This window comes from Salvelinus sp. IW2-2015, linkage group LG19 (assembly GCF_002910315.2).
Source record: "Salvelinus sp. IW2-2015 linkage group LG19, ASM291031v2, whole genome shotgun sequence".
Classification (NCBI taxonomy): Eukaryota; Metazoa; Chordata; class Actinopteri; order Salmoniformes; family Salmonidae; genus Salvelinus; species Salvelinus sp. IW2-2015.
Genome location: NC_036859.1, coordinates 3,643,777 through 3,667,331, shown reverse-complemented (window position 1 = coordinate 3,667,331; position 23,555 = coordinate 3,643,777). Strand labels below are relative to the sequence as shown.

At 41.4% G+C, this 23,555-nt stretch overlaps 1 protein-coding gene, 1 long non-coding RNA gene and 1 pseudogene across 4 annotated transcripts; 1 reads left to right on the top strand and 2 right to left on the bottom strand.

Annotated features, from left to right (window-relative positions):
• Positions 1 to 891: 891 nt before the first annotated feature.
• LOC111979245 (MAU2 chromatid cohesion factor homolog) lies at positions 892 to 15,949 on the bottom strand. 2 transcript variants are annotated; one of them, XM_024009648.2, is made up of 19 exons: positions 15,240 to 15,949; positions 14,991 to 15,008; positions 12,764 to 12,829; positions 12,278 to 12,373; positions 7,086 to 7,180; positions 6,902 to 6,929; positions 6,430 to 6,585; positions 4,311 to 4,457; positions 4,114 to 4,204; positions 3,853 to 3,956; positions 3,674 to 3,751; positions 3,440 to 3,514; positions 3,259 to 3,342; positions 3,115 to 3,164; positions 2,933 to 3,010; positions 2,640 to 2,751; positions 2,422 to 2,512; positions 2,224 to 2,351; positions 892 to 1,253 (listed from the first exon to the last, which is right to left on the bottom strand). In XM_024009648.2, the coding sequence occupies exons 1-19, from the start codon at positions 15,471 to 15,473 to the stop codon at positions 1,176 to 1,178; spliced, it is 1,809 nt and encodes a 602-aa protein (XP_023865416.1). In that variant the 5' UTR covers positions 15,474 to 15,949; the 3' UTR covers positions 892 to 1,175. The 2 variants fall into 2 exon arrangements, with proteins under 2 accessions (XP_023865416.1, XP_023865417.1); XM_024009649.2 differs by having other exon boundaries at positions 3,449 to 3,514.
• Positions 15,950 to 17,311: 1,362 nt separating this feature from the next.
• LOC139029341 (uncharacterized) lies at positions 17,312 to 20,400 on the bottom strand. Of its 2 annotated transcripts, XR_011481655.1 has the most exons (4): positions 19,511 to 20,400; positions 18,843 to 18,946; positions 17,905 to 18,409; positions 17,312 to 17,656 (listed from the first exon to the last, which is right to left on the bottom strand). It is a non-coding gene; the product is annotated as an uncharacterized lncRNA (long non-coding RNA). The 2 variants fall into 2 exon arrangements; XR_011481654.1 differs by having other exon boundaries at positions 18,843 to 20,400.
• Positions 20,401 to 22,101: 1,701 nt separating this feature from the next.
• Positions 22,102 to 23,555, top strand: part of LOC139029367 (mitochondrial coenzyme A transporter SLC25A42-like) — a 5,668-nt pseudogene continuing 4,214 nt past the window's right edge.

The following is a 23,555-nucleotide window of genomic DNA, read 5'->3' as shown; positions in this document are numbered from 1 at the left end:
AATAGACTTGATAAATAGACTTGAGCATTTTGATTCACAACTGACCAAACCTAGCCTTTACATGTTTAAATCATTCATAAACATCAAAATACACAACGGGGAAAAAGTCTAAATGTTTACATGCCATATTACAAAAACATATCTGCAAAAAGAAAGAAAAGTGAAACTGATATATTGTCAAACCTGGTATATAAATAGTTAAACTTTACAAAATCTAATAAATGATTCATTTGGTAAAATAAATTGTTAAATATTTACAACACATAGGTGTCGTTGCAAAATGGTTTGTAAGGCTGCGAAAATCAAGAGTCTGCATTGTGATACACCATACAAAAAAAAAAAAAGTGACTTTCACATAATTACACAGTGAATAAGAATTGTGGTATTCTTGAAAAACATATCACCATTTAAAAACTGTTCCATAAAATACAACTAAGTGTCCTTTGCCATTTCACCAACAGGTTTCTCAAATATGACTATGCAGTGCCCCCCTCCGGTTGCAATGTGTACTGTAGTAGAGCTCAGGGGGACAAAACTTTTTAGACGCAAAAAAAAAAGAAGGGGGGTGCCAACACTGTTGCCATTAAAATTTGGAGTAAAAACAACATTAAAATATTCACCCAATCCAATGCCTTTATTGCCCACTAGGACTGTTGTTGTGTAGGGCCTAACAATTATTTTAAGTTCTCCAGTGACTGTCTTCTCACTGGTTTATTGTTCTGCTTTGAGCGTGGGCTACAGGCAGTGTCTTTTCTCTCTGTGTGTAAAAACCTACGGAACCCTTGTTGTCCGCAATTCAAAGTCAACCATACACACCACCAGCTAGACCAAAAAGCTAGCTTTGACTGCCATGTGGATATCAGTAAAAACTTGAGAAAAAAAAAGATTAGATGTGAGGTTTCAACTCTATAAGGTACTCTACTTTCATTAAGTGTCCAGTGGCAGTCTGAGGTTCTCTCTCTCTCTCTGTAGTATTCCATTTCAGCATTAGTTAGCACTTCTCGTTGGCATGGTAACAACAATGTTCAAACAGACCGGCATCCAGGCTGTATGCAGATCAGCAGCATACGAGTCTCCCTCTTCATTTCTTTCCCTTCACTGCTCTATCCTCCTACTTGTCCCTTCCTCTCTCATCCTGTCCCTTCATCTCTCATCCTTTCATGGCGTGGTGGTGCTCAGAGCAGGCTGGCCAGGCTGGTAGTGGGTCCGTTCTGTGCCTGGAACTGGCCCACTGGAGGTGGTCCATCCGTCCACTGCAACAACACTCAGTCCATCAGCTCACTGTCTCACATTAATTCCTTTAGCTGTGCATGTACGTTACTGGTCAAAAGTTTTAGAACGCCTACTCATTTAAGGGTTTTTATTTTGACTATGTTCTACATTGTAGAATAATAGTGAATACATCAAAACTATGAAGTAACACTTATGGAGTCATGTAGTAACCCCAAAAAGTGTTAAATCAAAATAGAGTTTATATTTGAGATTCTTCAAAGTTGCCACCCTTTGCACACTTGGCATTCTCTCAACCAGCTTCATGAGGTAGTCACCTGGAATGCATTTCAATTAACAGGTGTGCCTTGTTAAATGTTAATTTGTGGAATTTCTTTCATTCTTAATGCGTTTGAGCCAATCAGTTGTGTTGTGACTAGGTAGGGGTAGTATACAGAAGACAGCCCTATTTGGTGAAATACCAAGTCCATATTATGGCAAGAACAGCTCAAATAAGAAAAGAGAAACAGTCCATAATTACTTTAAGACATGAATGTCAGTCAATACGGAACATTTCAAGAACTTTGAAAGTATCTTCAAGTGCAGTCGCAAAAACCATCAAGCGCTATCTGACTGTCATCAAGGCAAAGGGTGGCTATTTGAAGAATCTCAAATATAAAATACATTTTGATTTGTTTAACACTTTTTTGGTTACTACATGATTCCATGTGTTATTTCATAGTTTTGATGTCTTCACTATTATTCTACAATGTAGAAAATAGTACAAATAAAGAAAAACCCTTGAATGAGTAGGTGTTCTAAAACTGTTGACCGGTAGTGTATATGTTGGACATTGTGGGTGGATAAATATTCACCATGGTGCAGTACAAAAATATTGATGTATGATGACTAACTGATATCGATTGATGAGTTCTTATCCTAATGAAGTTATGCTTTAGAAGGCTGTGCATTAATTATATACACATATTGATAGCTTGATTGATGGATCCTTACACTGATGAGGTTGTGCTCAGGGAGACTGCAGGCAGCGATGTGGTCCTGCAGGAGCTGCTGGGAGAAGTTCTGGTGCATCTGAGCCGCCTCGTGGGCATCTATCGTGTTCCCACACGCCTTGTTTAGATCTACAGGGAGGAAAACACACATTCCCAGTCAGTACCACACACACACACACACACACACACGTTGTCTTACCCTTAAGCAGAGCTGAGGACCAGAGCTGGACTGACATGTCAGGGATCTTGCTGGCCAACTGCATAGCTGGAACAACCATGTTGTTGCTCTCCTGGAGGAAACACAGCACCAAATGCATGGTTCAGATTGAATCACACCTCCTAGCATTGCTCTGAGACATTATGTGGTCTGGGAAACACTGCTATAAAACCCTGGAGTGCCCTGAGATGTGATCTCACCCGGTGGTTCCCCAGCACGTAGAAGATATGGCCCAGTAGGACCAGAGAGCATGCGGTCAGACGATTCAGGTCTTCAGCATTGGACATCTTCAGAGTCTCCCTCAGGAACCGCCTAACGGGACACAGTCGTACACACATTTCTTTGTTTAGGCTTCACAGTTGTGCTCTTAGGCTTTCTTTCCAACTGAGCAGGTATTCAAAGTGTGCGTGTTGAAGATATTATTTGTATGTCATGTATTGGAAACATAAACAAATTGTTGCTACAATGTCTGGTAAGTCATAGGTGAACTTACTTGGCCTCATTGTATCGTCCCTGGAAGAAGGAGAGGAGTCCACGGATGTAGAAGGCTGCTGCTCGCAGACAATGAGAGCTGGGACGGGAGGGGCAAAGGAGTCCATTTAGACTCAAACATCGCAAGATTGCACTTGGAGCTGCCAAAATACATAGACAAACATATACAACACATTCTCTTACCTGACAGGGAAGTTGTGATCTGGGTTTATCCTCTCCAACAGGCTATAAAGCTGTTACAACAAAAAAAGGACGTTAGACCCAAGTCAAGAAGTGCCATTCATCACAACAACCCTGCGATTCTGAATACAGCCGATGCCCTCTGACCTCCTGGTGCCTGTTGCCTTCCCTGATGTAGACGCTGGCCAAGTTGGTCACGATGAAGGCCCACAGCTCCTGGTGCGTCGTCAGCTGGAAGAGTGAAACTAGTATTTCAGTAAACACAACAAGAAATATAAAATGAAGAGGTCACTCAAATTTTGCCAATAGGTATCTTAGACACACTCACGTCACTCACCCGCAGGGCAGCAGTGAACTGCGCCTCTGCGTTATCCATGCAGTTCACGGAGATGCAGTACAGACCCTGGAACAGACCACAAGCGTGATAAGGGATGTGATTGGTACATCATAGAAAATCAGGACAAAATTACTACCTGTCCATTTCATTTATAACGTATAGATATAAGAAATCACATTAAAAGGCTTGAAAAATGTACAAAATATTATAATCACTGATACTCACTAGCAGGGTGTGTAGCTGGGATGCGTGGTTGGTGAACAACCTTGGGGACTGAGCGCACAGCTGACACACCTGAGAGATCTGAGAATAGGGGAAGATGAAAAAAATCTAGCAGGTCATGTGCGCTTCAGTCCAACTGTCTGTATACACGAATGAATGTGCATGTTAAGCTAGTTCCATACCTCCTGCAGTGCCGTGGCCTTGTGACCAGTGACGAGTCGACACATGATGATGTGCTCCAGTAGGATGACTTGGAATGTGGAGAGGATGGGGCTGGAGTCCAGCACTAGAAAACACAACAACAAACACATGAATACTACTACTGCTGCTGCTGAAGAAGAAAAAAGCACTGGGAGCTGTTGAGGGTATGGTTCAGAGGATCACAGAGAACCTATTAAATTACCTCTATATGTAATTCTCTGGCGAGGATTCCATTGACTTACTTTTGAGCTTTTCCAGCTGCATGAGTGCTTTGTCTGTGTATTTCTGGGCCTTCTCCAGGTAGCCTGCTTGCATGGAGTGCATGACCGTCACCTGTGAAAAAGAAGAAAAAAAAGGTTACATCCCTTTTTTTAACCTATGTAGTGACAGCAATATGACCCATAGAGGTCAAAGGTCATGCGCCGTGTCTGTATCCCACCAGGTAGACGAGGACACACATGTGCTCCTTGGGCAGCCAGTGGAACAGGTCGGCAGGGTTGCTGGGTAGGATCTCATCGTCGTGGAGTGTAGAGATGGTCTGGATGCACTGCTGCAGCTGCTTCAGACACGGCTTCACACTCTTCACCTATCAGCCCAAATGAAATGCATTCATCACATCAGTTATGTACTTTTACAAGTGGGGCTACGTATGAAATAATGCCTGAGCGTTGCATGACTTAATCTCTGCGTGCTTATTGCTCCTGGTTCCTGTCGTGTTGATTAAGTCCCATTTCAAACAGGTTTCAATAACAGGCCCTTATATTTTGTGACCAGTGACCACACTCAAATACAGAACGCAGGCCTTCGCGATGATTACTCAGGCCATACCCTGCCTGTTAAGTGTATATAGCTACTGTATCTAGAGAGTGTGAATTCCTGTCATATATATCACACACAGTTGAAGTCGGAAGTTTACATACACTTAGGTTGGAGTCATTAAAACTCGTTTTTCAACCACTCCACACTTCTTGATAACAAACTATGGTTTTGGCAAGTTGGTTAGGACATCTACTTTGTGCATGACACAAGTCATTTTTCCAACAATTGTTTACAGACAGATTATTTCACTGTATCACAATTCCAGTGGGTCAGAAGTTTCCATACACTAAGTTGACTGTGCCTTTAAACATCTTGGAAAATTTCTGAAAATGTTGTCATGGCTTTAGAAGCTTCTGATTGGCTAATTGACATAATTTGAGTCAATTGGAGGTGTACCTGTGGATGTATTTCAAGGCCTACCTTCAAACTCAGTGCCTCTTTGCTTGACATCATTGGAAAAATCAAAAGAAATCAGCCATTTTTTTTTGTAGACCTTCACAAGTCTGGTTCATCATTGGGAGCAATTTCCAAACGCCTGAAGGTATCTGTACAAACAAATGTACGCAAGTATAAACACCATGGGACAACGCAGCCGTCATACCGCTCAGGAAGGAGACACGTTCTGTCTCCTAGAGATGAACGTACTTTGGTGCGAAAAGTGCAATCAATCCCAGAACAGCAGCAAAGGACATTGTGAAGATGCTGGAGGAAACAGGTACAAAAGTATCTATATCCACAGTTAAACAAGTCCTATATCGACATAACCTGAAAGGCTGCTCAGCAAGGAAGAAGCCAATGCTCCAAAACCAACATAAAAAAGCCAGACTACGGCTTGCAACTGCACATGGGGACAAACCTCATGCTTTTTGGAGAAATGTCCTCTGGTCTGATGAAACAAAAATAGAACTGTTTGGCCATAATGACCATCGTTATGTTTGGAGGAAAAAGGGGGAAGCTTGCAAGCCGAAGAACACCATCCCAACCGTGAAGCACGGGGGTGGCAGCATCATGTTGTGGGGGTGCTTTGCTGCAGGAGGGACTGGTGCACTTCACAAAATAGATGGCATCATGAGGAAAGAAAAGTATGTGGATATATTGAAGCAGCATCTCAAGACATCAGTCAGGAAGTTAAACCTTGGTCGCAAATGGGTCTTCCAAATGGACAATGACCCCAAGCATACTTCCAAAGTTGTGGCAAAATGGCTTATGGACAACAAAGTCAAAGTATTGGAGTGGACATCACAAAGCCCTAATCTCAATCCTACAAAAATCTTGTGGGCAGAGCTGAAAACGCGTGTGTGAGCAAGAAGGCCTACAAACCTGACTCAGTTACACCAGCTCTGTCAGGAGGAATGGGCCAAAATTCACCCAACTTATTGTGGGAAGCTTGTAGAAGGCTACCCGAAACATTTGACCCAAATTCAACAATTTAAAAAGCAATGCTACCAAATACTAATTGAGTGTATGTAAACTTCTGACCCACTGGGAATGTGATGAAAGAAATAAAAGCTGAAATAAATCACTACAATTATTCTGACAATTCACATTCTGAAAATAAAGTGGTGATCCTAACTGACCTAAGACAGCAAATTTTTACCAGGAAAAACTGAGTGTAAATGTATTTGGCTAAAGTATGTAAACGTCTGACTTCAACTGTATATATATATATATATATATATATGTCTATCCTGGTATGTGTAAATGTTCTTGGCGAATAAAAGGCGATACTGATTCTGTACCTGTCCAGCATCCAGGTAGTGTGTGACCTGCAGCACCAGGAAGAACACCCTGAGGGACTCCTTCTGGATGGGGTTTCCCTGCCAGTTCTCCACGATGGTCCCACACAGAGTCAGCAGGGGGTGCACCTCCCCAAGCTTCCTCTCCATCAGCAGCAGCTTTAGACAAACACACAGGGTGACATTTCACTTTTCTTAAAAAACAAAAAAATGGGAACATTGTGTTATTTAACATTGTTAATCTTAGGAATTTGTGGATTGGGGTGGATTATCCCTTTAATTAAACACCACAACATAACATTTGTTTTGTTTATTAGGTGGGCATCGAGACTTTCATTAAAACAGTTCAGGAAGCAATGTTCCAAGTGCCTCCAGCAGAATTTAATATTGAATTTGTCATAAAAATGATCATTACTTCATTTGAATTCATCATCATGAGAGAATCTTGAGATGATCAGTATGTTTCTCAACTTACCATTCCTTTACTCAAAAGAAAGAGGGCTCTGTGTGGGCGGATAGAAAACAAGGTTCAGTAACATCGTATAACCAGACTACAACACTAGTCATCATCAGAGCAGTAAAACAACACCTTGACAAATGTACGGACATGACGAGAACTGCTCAAATGGTTCAACTTATGTTGTACCATGATACACTACCTGGTGTACTCGGAGCCCACGACCCGGGCATACTCTGCCCCGACCCCCAGGAGGTCACAGGCTGACACTAGATCCTTCTCCAGCGTGTGCAGTTGCTGAGGGGAAGAAAAACAGGACCATTGAGCAAAGTAACTAAATGAGCCATATATAAAGTACAGTTCCTTCAGAAAGTATTCACACCCCTTTACATGTTCCACATTTTGTTGTGTTACAGCATGAATTTAAAATGTTTTAAAATTTAGATTGTGTCACTGGATTCAACCCATTTGTTATGGCAAGCCTAAACATGTTCAGGAGTCAATTTGCTAAACAAGTCACATGGAATCACTGTGTACAATAATGTTTGACATTATTTTATCAATGACTACCTCATCTCTGTACCCTGCACATACAATTATCTGTATGGTACCTAAGTTGAGCAGTGAATTTCAAACAGATTCAACCAAAGACCAAGGAGGTTTTACAATGCCGTGCAAAGAAGGGAACCCATTGGTAGAAATATTAGACATTGAATATCCCTTTGAGCATGGTGAAGTTATTAATTCCACTTTGGATGGTGTGTCAATACACCCAGTCACTATAAAAATACAGGTGTGCTTCCTAACGCAGTTGCCGGAGAGGAAGGAAACCGCTCAGGGATTTCACCATGAGTGATTTTGGTGATTTTAACACAGTTAGAGTTTAATGGTTGTGATAGGTGAAAACTGAGGATGGATCAACAACATTGTAGTTACTCCACAATACTAAGCTAAATGACAGAAGAAAAAAAATCCAAAACATGCATCCTGTTTGCAATAAGGCACTAAAGTATACTGAAATAAAATTAAAAACTATTTTACTGACTTACAGTTCATATAAAGAAATCAGTCAATTAAAATAAATAAATTAGGCCCTAATCTATGGATTTCACTTGACTTGGCCGACTGGGGAGTCAGGCCCAGCCAATCAGAATGAGTTTCTCACAAAAGGGCTTTATTACAGACAGAAATACTCCTAAGTTTCATCAGCTGTCCGGGCGGCTGGTCTCAGATGATCCCAGAGTTGCAGAAGCTGGATGTTGAGGTCCTGGGCTGGCGTGGTTACACGTGGTCTGCTGTTGTGAGGCCTGTTGGACGTACTTCCAAATTCTAAAACGACGGAGGCGGCTTATGGTAGAGAATTGAAAATGTAATTCTCTGGCAGCAGCTCTGGTGGACATTCCTGCAGTCAGCATGCCAATTGCGCGCTCTCTCAAAACTTCAGACATCTGTGGCATTGTGTTGTGTGATTAAACTGCACATTTTAGAGTGGCCTTTTATTGTCCCCAGCACAAGGTGCACCTGTGTAATGATCATGCTGTTTAATCAGCTTCTTGATCTGCCACACCTGTCAGGTGGATGGATGCACTATGTAAAACCTTAAATTGTATGAGGCCAAGGTGAGTGAGCACAAGATGTAGTGGAGCACACTATCAATAGCTTCATCCCACCACTCCTGTGTAAATTCAACACCCATTTCCCATACCCAAGCAGATTTAGTTGTTGGTGGTGTTTGTGTCCAATGACATAATACACAGATACATCTGAGAAATGACTGCTCTCTGTCGAGGTAATAGAGTCAATAAACCATCCCAGGGTTGGCAAGGGGGTAGAGCAAGGAAGCCAGAAAATTGCGAGGAGACAATGCCTAATTTGATGGTAACGGGAAAAGTGAGATGGAGGCATAGAGTATTTAGAGGCCAGGTTAGGAAAACTAGAAAAATGTAATTTACATATAAAAGTCTTGGAAGGACTTAATGCTTTCTCTCACTGGTATTATCTATTTGGGAAGCGGAGAATACGTGACTCTTATCAATAAGGCCCATAGTAGATGCAGAGGAGAATTTAAAATGCTGTCGAAACTGGTACCAAATCTTAAGTGTGGAAAGCACTACAGGATTGCCAGTATAGCGAGAGGGGGATGCTGGGAGGTAAGAGCAGAGTAAAGCACAAAGAGAAGCAGAAATACAAGAATGTGCCTCTAGGTGGCACCATTGGGTATCTGGAGCTTGTAACCAGAATGGCAAATTACTGAAAGTTGGCTGCCCAGTAATAGTGTAAAAAAATTGGGTAGTGCCAGCCCTCCACTAAACTTGCATCTCTGAAGTAAAGATCTAACTCTGGGTACCTTTCCTCCCCAGATAAATGTGGAAACAGCTTGATTGACTTAAAAAATATTTATATATTTTTAAATTCTTTATATAAAAACAAATGGGACAGATTGAAATAGATAAAAGGATTTTGAGTAAACTGTTCATTTTTACAGCATCAACCCGTCCTATAAGTGATAGTGGTAAGCTACCCCATCTCTGAAAATCCGATTTCATTTGCGTAAGCAGGAGAGCAAAGTTTGCAGAAAAAAAGGGAATGAAATGAACAAGTTAAGTTCACTCCAAGGTATGAGACCAGAGAGCTTAAACTGAAAAGGCAAGTCTGTCTGCTGGAGCGCTGCAGGATTGATCCACATTTTTTTAAGAACAGCAAATAGGTACTCCCATTCAATTCTGTTGAATGCCTTTCTGCGTCTAGGGAGTTTACCACCTCATGGGAGTTTGGAGATTTGTTTAACATAAATAATGTTAAACAGCATCCAAATATTAAATTAATATTTTTCCTTTATAAAACTGTTTTTTCCTGTGATAAGAGTCCTGGTAAGACTACTTACTTCCAGACCCCTCTATCCTTTTGCCAGCACCTTTACATCCACATTGAGGCTTAGGTGCCTAAATGAAGAACAGGAAGTAGGGTCTTTCCCTTTAAGGGGAAGCGCTATTGAAGCCTGTGTTAGGGTAGGTGGCAGTGAGCCAGTGAGCCACGTTAAGGTGATTCATTATACATAGGCAAAAGTCAAGGGGCTAACTTGGTATAGAATTTCTTAAAGAACTCAGTTGGAAACCCATCAGGCCCTGGAGCCTTACTCCTCTGCATCGACTTGATAAACTAACTTTAAGGCTGAGAGGAGAATCAAGGTCATCTCCAGTTCAGCCAGAAATTTTGTCATATTGGCAGTATCTGATAGAAATTTAGACATATACAGGCCAGGGAGGAATAAACATTTGAAGGTGTCATTGATCCCCGTAGTGTCAGAAATCAAGCTATGAGAGGAATCTTTAATTTGGGGAATCAGACGGGTAGAAGTGCAGCGTTTTAAATTGGTGTGCGAGCAGACGACTTGCCCTGTCGCCATGCTCATCGTAGGTACCACGTGAACGCAATAGTAACCGTTCTGCTTCTGTGGTGGACAAGAGATTGAATTCAGATTGTAAGTTCAACCGTTGCTTATATAGCTCTGGAGATGGCGTCAAGGCATTTTGGTGGTCTAAGTCAAGGATGGCTCTAGAGTTCTTCTAGTTTAGCTTCCTGTGTTTTGTTTAAATGAGAAAAATAAGGCCTTAAGTCATTCCCATAAAAGAGAATGAGAGATTGAGCTTGTATGATTAGAAGAAAATAAAATGATCAATAGAAGTGGAGATAACGTTACAGAAGTCTGCATCAGACAGGAGAAGATAATTGAATCTCCAGAGAGAGGTACGAGTTTGTCCTGATAGGACTATGTCGAAAGGCTAAAGGTCCATGGTCAGAAATTACAATGGGTAAATATTCAGAAGAGGTGACATTTGGAAGTAACTTACGATCAATAAAGAAATACTCAATGGGAGAAAAATAATGGTGTCTGAAATAACATTAGTAGTAGAGAAATATATGATTTTACTAACCAAAATTGCAACCCCTCCGGCTATGGAGTTAAAGTCTGAGTGGAAAACCTGACTGAACCTGGAGTTTTGTAGCCTCGAGTGATCTTTAACGCGTAAATGGGTCTCTTGTAAAAATATCACCTTTGCTTTTAGCTTTTCCCAAATGGGAGAAGACCCTTGACAAGATTATGCATTGTCTTAGTATTCCAAGATAAAAACTTTATAGGATTAGGCCTACCTATTCCAATATTACTATTATCAGCGTTGTTAGCCATCTAAAACATTGAAAGGAAAAATGTGTGAACAGACCAAGCATTTGCAAAGATAAGAGAAAACTGACGAAAAAAATCAATTAAAAAAACGACCAAAGGTCACTCCCCTTGCCTTCCCCTCCTATCCAAACCCAATGTCTCCTTTCCCCAGTGAATGGAGATAGCAGGTTAACATTTGTGCAGCGTCGGTGTATACATTTGAAATTGTGTTCACAAAAGAGTAAAGTAGGTCAACAGAAAACCCCATAACCGTAAAACAGAACTTTCCTGACTCATGGAGTCTTCAATCAGTGCAACAGATACAATGTGTCTTAAGGATGGCCACATGCTAAACCGGAAGCCTTGTGCACAAAATTTGAGAGAAATAAGCTTTTTGTGCATATGGAAAATTTCAGGGATCTTTTATTTCAGCTCATGAAACCAACACTTTATATGTTGCATTTGTTTGGTATAAAACTGTAGAGAGAAAAAAAAAATGTGGCATAGAAATTAACTTCATGTCCTGAATACAAAGCGTTATGTTTGAGGCAAATCCAATACGACATCACTGACTACCACTTCAGATTTTCAAGCACGGTGGTGGCTGCATTATGTTATGGGTATGCTTGTCATCGGCAAGGACTAGCGAGTGTTTTGGGATAAAAATAAACAGAATAGCGCTAAACACGGGCAAAATCCTAGAGGAAAATCTGGTTCAGTCAGCTTTCCAGCAGACACTGAGACAAATTCACCTTTCAGCAGGTCAATAACCTAAAACACAAGGAGTTGCTTACTAAGACAACATTGAATGTTCCTGAGTGACCTAGTTAAATCTACTTGAAAATCTATGGCAAGACTTGAAAATGGCTGTCAAGCAAAGATCAAAAAACAACTTGACAGAGCTATATTTTGCAAATATTATACAATCCAGGTGTCCAAAGCTCTTAAAGACTTACCCAGAAAGACTCAGCTGCCAAAGGTGGTTCTAACATGAGACCTGTATTAATTTTTTATTTATTTAATTAAATTAGCAAACATTTAAAACTTTTTTTTTTTTTTTTACTTTGTCATTATGGGGAAGTGTATGTAGATGTGCGATATTGTTTTAATCCATTTTGAATTCAGGCTGTAACAAAATGTGGAATAAGTCAAGGGGTGTGAATAATTTCTGAAGGCACTAAATAGAGGTTATTTCAAAAGTTACAGATTTAGTTGTTAGGTTGACGTACCGCCAGTTGGAAGAGCAATCTGCAGTGCCAGTAGGGAGTTTGCTGGGAGATCTGGATGGCCTTCCGCAGCAAGGGCTTTGCAGAGTCAACCAGATTCTAAAAAAAGACCAGGGATAAAATACCTTTTACTACAATACAAAAACCTACAATCAGAAGTGTTTTCTAAACAAACTGCCATATGCTACTTTATCTTAGTTTCAGAGTTCACTTACATGCAAAAGCAGCTCAATGAGGGAAAAGACAATGCAAGGATTACTGATCAAGCATATTTTGTGATGACATAACAGCCAAAAAGTAAAATGAATGAGTATGACATTTTGACACGAGTATGACATTGTCTTGAAAAAAGGTTGAATGACTACAGAAAGGAGAACAAACCAAATTGCAAATACAAACATGTGAACAGAACTGTTGAAATGCAGGAAATGGCCTAGTGCAAGGTGAAGGAAGGCCACAGGGTGCCAAGGATAGCAACACTTCACTTACCTGTTGGCAATAGAGCTCTGACAGAAGACTTGCAGCCTCAAATTTGACATCTTCAAACTGAGGGATCTGGTATTATTTGTAAAGGGGAAAAAAACGTTTCTCTGCAATCTGCACAACAACATTACGATCAATGAAGATTAAAGACATAAATAATTGAAAGCATGGTCAACACTTCTCCCGTTAGATCAGTGGTTAGCAAACCTCCCCTGGAGACCCTTCTTTAAATTTGTATTGGCGGATTGCAACCGAGAGGTGCATACACCTCAACCTACTGTATTGGATTATGAGGCCAGTTTACATTTTTCTTACTTAGCCCTGTGTTTCCACCTACTCTTCTGGAGTGTGTTCATGCATTCAACTTTGTGAAGGGAAAAAGGCCAGGGAAAAGAGAAGAAAAATTGCATTGGAGGACGGGACACTATCGTTTAACACACCTTGTAACTCTTCTGCAGTAAAATCTTGTTCCCCCAAGTATGCATCTCTGCAGTTCTCACCACATCTATTTCCTGTGATTTTACGTTCCATTGCAGCGCTACAGTTGATAAACCATGGCTTTGAAAGGGAAGAAACCAACCTTTCTGAAGCATGTTATTCCTATCACTCTATTGGTCTCGGCCTACTCACAGGGATCCTCCTAGGATCCCTCGCCCTGAACCCATCTTCCTCTACTACTCTCTTCACTAACTCAGCATACGACAACTTCTGTAATACTCTGATCCTGGCAACCTCAACCTGCCCCTCTCTCACAGGACACTTCTGATCTCCAGCACAATGGGTACCCCTACAGTTAACACACACCTTTTCCCACCGATACTACACATTCCGTTGTCTCATGCACGGACTGCACACTTCTCACATCAGTGTCTTCTGTTTCACCACACTCCCCACGGAGTCTGCGTCGCACTAAACGGCGGGTATCAGACACCGGGAATCTTCAATTTCAGTTGATCCTTCTTAACACTACCCCAGGTATCACTCCTTTTAACGCTCCACTCCGTGCTCCAGAGCAAAGCAAGTCACGGTTGTCCCTACGCGCGTGGTGAAGAGTGCCCGTTCCCTCTGGACAGAATAAAAAATTATTATTATTATTTATTTTTTTAAACAGTGCAAGTCCACCTCGAGTTCCTTTCACTGACTCAGTCCCCAAACTCTTTTCCACCCAACCTGACACCACATATGTAATCAGCCAGAAGGAAAGTATCTCTCCAACAATCTCGCTCCCACTGGGCCAGAATCATCCTTGTCATCCTTTTCTTTCTTCACAGACACATCAACCTCCAACCCTTGCAGCTCCAAATCCTCCATTATTAATTTTTTTAAAAACATTATCCTCGCTCTCTTCAACTCCTTTAAACTCCATGTCACTCATCAGTTTCACTTTCTGAGCTACTAAAGTATGGTTTCCATTTTTGTACACCCATCTATTCTTTCCCCAGGGTTTGTCCTTGTTCCCTTGACCCTGCCCCCATCTTCCTCTTGTCAGTGCCACCTTCTGAACTACTGTAGCATGATTTCACATTTTTGTACTTCTCCCTCTCAACCGCCTCTCTTGTACCAGGTTTTTCCCCCTTTGTTAATTCAACTTTTCCAAAATACGGTTCTTCATTTTTGTACTTGACGCCTATCAACCTCCCTTCCTCGTCCTCCATATTCGAAACCCCGGGCCTCGAACTACCAAAAAGTCCCTTGTTTCTCAGCCTTGTCTTTTCAAGAACTCAGTGCGGAAGTGGTGGCAGCATTTTACGCAACATGAACCATGAAAGTACGGCGTGACACCATTTCCCCATCCCTAGCAAACACAGCCGATTAAACTATTTGCATTCTAAACTGAAAATCATGATTAGTTGATTATTGAAGTCAGCTGTGTTAGCTGGGGAAAAGTGTGACATAAGTCAGGCCCCCCAGGACTGGAGTTGCACATCCCTGAGATAATAAGCATCGTTGTGTAAATACTGACTAAGTGGCTCGCAACAACAACCATATAAACAGTCTATCCCCTCCTCGGGGAACCCCAGATGTTTCACTATTTTGTTGGAGCCCTGAACTAGCTCACCTGATTCACTTTTTCAAGGGTTTGATGATTAATTAACAAGTTGAATCTGCTGTTCTAGTTCCGGAATAGATCGAAAAAATGGAACGGCTGGGGCGTCCCCCGAGGAGACGTTTGAGAAGTACTGAGTTAGATGCATACTCTCACACACGAAACCATTATAATGCAAAAGGATACTTGTTGTGATATGAACCACTGTGGAAGAAAACAGAGTGCGAAAGTTAGTTTCAATTATCCGTTTTGTACATGGAATGTTGATGTCCTAACAATTAATGTAAGCTGTCACGCGATAATGTAATATTCTCACTGATGAAATCAACAACGTTGGTTCACTTTTCTGATCTGCAACACACAGACCGCTTTGCCATAACTGCGGCCTTACTCTCCCCTCCACAATATCCACGAAGTTTCCTAGGGAATGCTCACCGCTTTCTCCAAGTGGCTCCGGGCGAGTTCGGTGTTCTTGGTGTGGTGGTAGAGTACCGAGCCCAGTTGGAGATGAGTTCGGGCTTCGACCCTCTGCGGCGGTTTAAACTGAAACACCGCCTGCAGACAGTGGACGCAGAGACGGATCTTGGGGGGACTTGAGGTACGAAAATGTTCCGCAAAGCCGAGCAGAGCCAGATACCAAGATTCCGGAGCATCTCCGCTTGTCGCCATTTTGCTAACAAAAGCAACAGTCGCTATCACACGACTGCCGCTGTTCAGCGATAGTTTGGTCCAGGGCACTGAACTAGGATCGGTTATGCTCTCTGACTTCTGAATGTTGTGGTTAAATTGGGTAAACTGTCATTGACAAAGATTATGGATATACTGACAAGATGCATTTCTCTCCGCCCTAACAGTGGGGGGTCGTTATCCACAAAGCGGGCTGTCCAGCTTATCATTTCTTTGACTTTGGATTGGTGGATACATCTCATTATTGTAATACCTTTTTAAATATTCGGTAAGGGTTGACGTCAACCGCCTGTATTCAATGGAGAGTCGCTATGCTACTAGCCTCATGACATGAATATGCATAACTATCTCGAGACAACTCCGATAGTGTTTTTTCTCAAATTTTCCTGGAAGTCACGTGTCCTACAGCAGTACTCTCGTAACAAATTAAGCATTAAACTTATATTCGATGAAATAAAACTCATGTAGCAAATAAGCCGTTTCTTTTTTTTGTTGACCCAACTTCGACACTCAATGACGTCATACAAAACGTATTGCTTGATGCGCGAAACAACAAAAAAACACCACCTGCTGGAGGGAGAGATTATCCGCGGAGTTGGGCCTATATGAGCACAGGGTGACCGGGCGGGTTACCAGGTGATGATTGGGTCAAATGGATCCAAGGGCCCAGCCCTCGACGTAGCTGAGAGGGCGGTGAAAAATATGGTTTCCATGACGAATTGACGCTATGCGACCCTAGGCTGGAGACTTTCTTCAGCAAAGATGGCTGACAAAAATACTAGGATGGAAGCAATGTAAGTGATTATAACGACATAACGAATCATGCAAACAATGTACATTTGAGAGGAATATGTTAGTTAATATAGAGACAAACGATTATGCATATTTTCTTGTCAAAGTTAATTTACGAAAATCGCGATTTAGCAAACTAGATGAAGTAACATAACATTTTCCTGCTTATTGTTCAGTGGAGGATAAAAATGCCGGTATGCCTACGGATATGTAGGTAGCTATGTAGCCGATCTGTGTATGGACTCTAAAACGTTTGGTATTGTGATGAAACAGCAGGGAGCAGGTCCCGAACCCTCGACCTCCTAGCCCGAAGTCCAGCGCGCTATCGACTATGCCGCAAAAGCATGCTCACGCGGCAGAGTCGATATCCGCGCTTATAAACCCAGGGTCGTTACAGTATACATATTAGTTCAGAACCTAGCTATGAATCTCAGCTATCATAGCCAGTTGTATCACCTTCAAAACAGTTTGAATGACATTAATGAAGCCTATGGATTGAGTAGAATATAATATAACTTTGTGCCAAGGATGCAAGTCGTATATTCATGTAGTTATTACCATGCATGGGATCCCCACATTGTAGCCTGTACATTTAATATATTCACTGATCATGTAACTCTATTTTGGCAAATAAAGGTGCAGTTCAGGAATGAATGTCTGAGATTATTTTAGTCATATCCAATACCAGGAGTATCAAATTCCAGTCTTTGAATGATTCTGTGTCTGCATGTATGTATTACAATTATACATTTCAACAGTGTTTACCAATCTTGGTCCTGGGACATCAATGGTTACACATTGTAACTATGCAATAGACTAGAAACATGATTTAACTAGTTAAAGGCTGATTTGTTATTCATATATATATAATTTTAAAAAACAGTACACACTTTGTATGCATCATGTAAATACTCTAAAACCGGTTAATCTCAATATCTAATTTCCTTAATCTGCATTGATCTGATAAACACAGAATAGGTGTAGTATTTAATCAAATGAGACTTAAATTGAGACTTAATTTAAACCAGTAGAGAACATGAAACACTTTATTGAAAGAAGTTCATTATCCAAGTGTTAAAAATACATAATGTATTATACATGTATTATAAATGCAAGTTCAATCTGTACTTCAATGCACATCTGGTGTGCATTATAAAAACAGAAGAAGAAATGAGGTGGCGAGAGAGGTGTAAAAGACAGAAACACAGTGCTAACCCTAATATTATCTCAGTTCATCACAATTACATAAGTGTCTCTAGTGGTGTCTCCTAACCAGCCTTGGGCTCCCAGTCGACCCAAAGGTCATCTTAAGAGCGGGTGAGGTGGCGATGACGGGACTGGGGGTTGGCATCCTCCCTCACATCAAAACATATCTGCAAACGAGAGACAGATGGAGAGTGATGACGGGACTGGGGGTTGGCAACTGGCTATGGTAGCTGAGGTTCATAGCTCGTTTGCAGTTTTTTTGAAAAATTGTAACACTGTCAGTGATCATAATCATCAGGAGCTGAAATGCAAAACTGACCTTGGATCATTAACTCTGGGACTACTGCGTCTCTATTTCAATGTAAAGCATCTCTTTAATAATACTTCCTGTTGACCCCACCATGTGACCTCTCACCTCTGATCATGCTGTGCCCTCTATGTAGTCAGTTCAGATGCGTGAGGGGTTCACCGGTACAGCTGATATAACCTAGAGGATTTAGGGAGAAGGGGAGAGGATGAAGTGAAGGAGCTAAGTAAATACTCTTATTGCAATGTGGATGGCTCTTAAAAGAGCCTTTGGTTGTGCATAGTGATGTTGCCAGGGTACAGCACCCTCTTTCAAGAAGTAGGAGGTGAAGATCTCCCACACACGGATTGCCTCTTTTGCTGCGTTGATGGACCGCATCCTTGAAACATCCTGCTGAGCAGTAGACTTCTCCTCTAGCACATGGTGGCGAGCTGCAGATCCCCTCCTGGTCCTCGTGTCCATTGTCATGAAGTTATGCAGGACACAGGTAGCCTTCACACGCCTGAATTCCTCCAGGAGGCAGTCCAAAATGGCCCCGGTCACCCAACCTTGCAGTGCCCTACACGGTAACTTATAGGCAATCGTTTTGAAGGAATCTCCAGTTACAAGGTATCTGTAGGAATATGGAAGATCATGTCATTACTAGACTTTGACATCACCAGGTCATTGTGGATTACTAAAGTATAATATCCCTTATAACAAATCATGATTTAATTTTTTTTTAACTAGGCAAGTCAGTTAAGAACAAATTCTTATTTACAATGACGGCCTACCGGGGAACAGTGTTTAGGGGCAGAACGACAGATTTTTACCTTGTCAGCTTGGGGATTTGATCCAGCAACCTTTCGGTAACTGGCTCAATGCTCTAACAACTACGCTACCTGTCGCCCCAATGATAACATTGGATTGATTGATGCATGTGCACACACGTGCATGTATAACAGGTGACAATAGCAGGATCATATCAAGGACAGCATCACAAATCAACACATAAATATCATTTGAATCAGCTGTGCAGTGCTAAGGCAAAAAACTGAAATATGCACCCTTTTGAGTCCCCAGGAACAGGACTGAGAACCAGTGCTCTTCCTTGGGACCTCTTCATCTGCAGACAGGCTTTCACAGCTCTCTGTATCTGAGGACAGAAAACCTCACAAGAAACAGACTTCATTATACTCAAATTAGACCGCACTGAATATTATGTTACTATTATCTTTGTCCTCACTTCTAGCGACTGGAACTACACAAAAGTACCTGCCCTATCCAGAATAACCTAACGTTACTCTCTCACTTTGACAGCTGGGGCTGCTATCGTTTCACCTTCCTCCATGGCTGTTAGCTAGCTAACGTTACCTACAAATGCATTTGGAGTTTGTTTTTTTACAGTGATAAATACATCAAGATAGCTAGCTAATATAAAGTTAGGTAGCTGGTGATATTTAATTCACTTAGCTAGCTATCTTTACAGTATGTAAAGTTGGCTAGATAGCTACTGTAACTAAGTTAGCTAAGTTAGCAGCTCATTTGAGTTAGCATGCACTGTAGGTAACTTAGTTAGCTAATATTACATCGTTGTTTGTTTGTTTTTTACATTTTAGAAATGTATTTATTTACTTTAAAAGGTTCTCTCAACCATGTGGACGATTGCAAACAGGGCAGCAAAGTTTGTTTGTCACCAGAGCGTTTTATAGCATATTACTATGTAACTATTTACCCATTTAATAACCAGACTTTCATACAAACTTGCTATGCTGAATTCTTGACGCACAACCGATAAAGGCTGCCATCTGCTGCCAGCACGCCCACAAGCGAGTCACAATAGGCAGCCACTCTGTCGTTTTCTGCAGTGCTTTCTCATTGATTTACATTGGGCTCCCAGGTGTCCGTAGTTAAAAACGTCCTAAAACGACCAGTGGCGCCACCCTGTGGCCGATCCCGGATAAGGGGTGTTGAGGGGTTGCCCAGCGGCCAGGGACAATATCAGATTAGGGATAATACATACATGAAATGTATACATGAACTTCATCTCTGTATAGAACACTGGTCCTGAAGAGTTTACATGGTGTGCAGGCTTTTGTTCCAGCCCATCACTAACACACTTGCTAATCAACTATAAAGGAAGACCTGGCACTGTTTGTTGCACATTGATTAGAATCTGCATAAATAATATTAACTTTTTATATAACTAACTATGTGTGCCCGCTTTTGTAAATTACAATATTTGTTGCATGTTTAGTTACTTGCAAAATTCATAGAAGACTCAAAGAAATTCCCACCAAAAGCCCCTCGAACAGTAAAATTTCCCTGTCTTTGGTCAGTTAGGATCACCACTTTATTTTAAGAATGTGAAATGTCAGAATAATAGTTGAGAGAATTATTTACTTCAGCTTGTATTTCTTTCATCACATTCCCAGTGGGTCAGAAGTTTACATACACTCAATTAGTATTTGGTAGCATTGCCTTTAAATTGTTTCACTTGGGTCAAACGTTTTGGGTAGCATTCCACAAGCTTCCCAAAATAAGTTGGGTGAATGTTGGCCTATTCCTCCTGACAGAGCTGGTGTAACTGAGTCAGGTTTGTAGGCCTCCTTGCACGCACATGCTTTTTCAGTTCTGCCCACAAATGTTATATAGGATGGAGGTCAGTTCTTTGTGATGGCCACTCCAATACCTTGACTTTGTTGTCCTTAAGCCATTTTGCACAACTTTGGAAGTATGCTTGGGGTCATTGTCCATTTGGAAGACCCATTTGCGACCAAGCTTTAACTTCCTGACTGATGTCTTGAGATGTTGCTTCAATATATCCACATAATTTTCCTCCCTCATGATGCTATCTATTTTTGTGAAGTGCACCAGTTATACTGCAGCAAAGCACCCCCACAACATGATGATGCCACCCCATGCTTCACAGTTGGGGTGGTGTTCTTCGGCTTGCAAGCCTCCCCTCTTTTCCTCCAAACATAACGATGGTCATTATGGCCAAACAGTTCTACTTTTGTTTCATCCGACCAGAGGGCATTTCTCCAAAAAGTACAATCTTTGTCCCCATGTGCAGTCGCAAACTGTAATCTGGCTTTTTTATGGTGGTTTTGGAGCAGTGGCCTCTTTTCTGCTGAGCAGCCTTTCAGGTTATGTCGATATAGGACTCGTTTTACTGTGGATATAAATTCTTTTGTACCTGTTTCCTCATCTTTACAAGGTCCTTTGCTGTTGTTCTGGGATTGATTTGCACTTTTCGCACCAAAGTATGTTCATCTCTAGGGACAGAACGCATCTCCTTCCTGAGCGGTATGACGGCTGCGTGGTCCATGGTGTTTATACTTGCGTACTATTGTTTGTACAGATGAATGTGGTACCTTCAGGCGTTTGGAAATTGCTCCAAGGATGAACCAGACTTGTGGAGGTCTACAATTCTTTTCTGAGGTCTTGGCTAATTTCTTTTGACTTTCCCATGATGTCAGGCAAAGAGGCACTGAGTTTGAAAGTAGGCCTTGAAATGCATCCCAGTACACCTCCAATTGACTCAAATGTTGTCAATTAGCCTATCAGAAGCTTCTAAAGCCATGAATAATTTTCTGGAATTTTCCAAGCTGTTTTAAAGGCACAGTCAACTTAGTGTATGTACATTTCTGACCCACTGGAATTGTGATACAATGAATTGTAAGTGAAAATATCTGTCTCTGTAAACAATTGTTGGACAATTACTTGTTGTCATGCACAAAGTAGATGTCCTAACCGACTTGCCAAAACTATAGTTTGTTAACAAGAAATTTGTGGAGTGGTTTAAAAACGAGTGACTCCAACCTAAATGTATGTAAACTTCCGACTTCAACTGTAGCTAACCCTGCTATTTGGGGTGCAGAATCAGTTCTATAGCCATCATTAACCTCAAATAACCTTAGACCCTGGGGTGGAGACAGGCTGTGAACTGAATATTTTATTCGGTGGGATCCACAGGTGGTGCGAGGATATCGACAATGTAAGAGATCAACGCTTGTGTAAAAGTTTATTTGAATATCAACCAGCTAGCTAGCTAGCTAGTAGCCCAAAGGCTGGCAGATGATGATATTGAGCCGTTTCATCTACCATCCAAAGCACGTGTCAAACTTATTTAATTGGAGTGCTGAATGTCTGCAGGTTTTCGCTCCTCCCCTGTACTTGATTGGTAAATCAAGGTAACTAATGAGTAAATAACTCCCCTCACCTTGTTGTTTAGGCTTTAATTGAAAGGAAAAAACAAAAACCTGCAGGCACTATTGCTGTGTTCAAAACAACTGGGAACTCAGAAAAATACGAGGTCAAATTATGACGTCAGTGATCTTCAGGTCAGAGTTCTAGAAAGAAGCCAGAGTTGGATGACCATTCAAATCGATTTTTTYYCYCCCAGTCGGAGCTTGTTTTGTCAGAGTTCTCAGTGTTTGTTGTGTATGTGCTGAAGTCAGAGATTTCCGAGTTCCCAGTTGATTGGAACGCGGCATATGCCCTCCATGGAATGAGTTTGACCCCTGATCCAAAGGAAATGTATGAAGCCTATACAGGTATCACACAGCGCTGTGACACAATATTTTCTGAAACCATAACTTAATACTGTCAAAACTGCTTTGATAGTTATTTTTGTAGCAGGTTATTAGAGCATTTGTCTCCTAACCTGCTATGTTAATTCACCTAACCTGCTRCATAAATTATCGTATGAGAAAGTTACTTTGGTATCGAGGTGGCGTGAAAAGTTGCATCGATGTACATATTTTGAAGCATACAAACGGAGTACGTTTGGGCCCTCCAAGCTCCGTTTCACATACTTTGATTTGGGTTCATACTCTGACCCTTGCTCCAATTTGCGTGCTCGGAGCACGGTAGTATACATTTTGAGAAGCACCCACGGTCTGTTCAGTGTGTGTGACATGTGTCTTACATGCTGACCAAACCGCACGCGCGTCCGGCATTGGCGCAAGGGGATTTTGTACACCCACACCAGACGCAATCAGGACACGCAGGTTGAAATATCAAAACAATCTCTGAACCAATTATATTAATTTGGGGACAGGTCAAAAAGCATTAAAACATTTATGGCAATTTAGCTATAAAGCTAATTTGTCCTGGGATATAAACATTGGGTTGATGAAGAGATTGCACGTGGGTATATGCTCCTAAAAACCAATGAGATGGGAGAGGCAGGACTTGCAGAGCGTGGAGCATCACAAATAGAACAAGGTTCTATTTTAGTGCCTRGCCACGCAAAYGCTCGTGAGCAGTGGGTGCAATGATTGAATAACATGTATGTGTCAATTTATTTTGCAACACTCGGCGCACGCAACGTGAGCGGTGTGGTCAGCATGTTAGGGTTGCACAATCAGTGCCAAGTAATGACTTGCAACCATAGAGTTAGATACAGTACAGTATCTACCTGTATGCTTGCAACCCTTCCACCTATCTATCCATCCAAACAGTAGTACCTAATATGGGATACCTACAGTGGGGCAAAAAAGTATTTAGTCAGCCACCAATTGTGCAAGTTCTCCCACTTAAAAAGATGAGAGGCCTGTAATTTTCATCATAGGTACACTTCAACTATGACAGACAAAATGAGAAACAAAAATCCAGAAAATCACATTGTAGGATTTTTTATTCATTTATTTGCAAATTATGGTGGAAAATAAGTATTTGGTCACCTACAAACAAGCAAGATTTCTGGCTCTCACAGACCTGTAACTTCTTCTTTAAGAGGCTCCTCTGTCCTCCACTCGTTACCTGTATTAATG

What these genes read in the sequence shown, in the direction of transcription:
- LOC111979245 (XM_024009648.2), bottom strand. Translation starts at nt 15,473, where the DNA reads ATGGCGACAAGCGGAGATGCTCCGGAATCTTGGTATCTGGCTCTGCTC. An exon ending in AGGCCACGGCACTGCAGGAG is followed by an intron (nt 3,752 to 3,852) that starts GTATGGAACTAG and finishes CCCTATTCTCAG; the next exon opens with ATCTCTCAGGTGTGTCAGCT. An exon ending in GTCCTCAGCTCTGCTTAAGG is followed by an intron (nt 2,352 to 2,421) that starts GTAAGACAACGT and finishes TCCTCCCTGTAG; the next exon opens with ATCTAAACAAGGCGTGTGGG.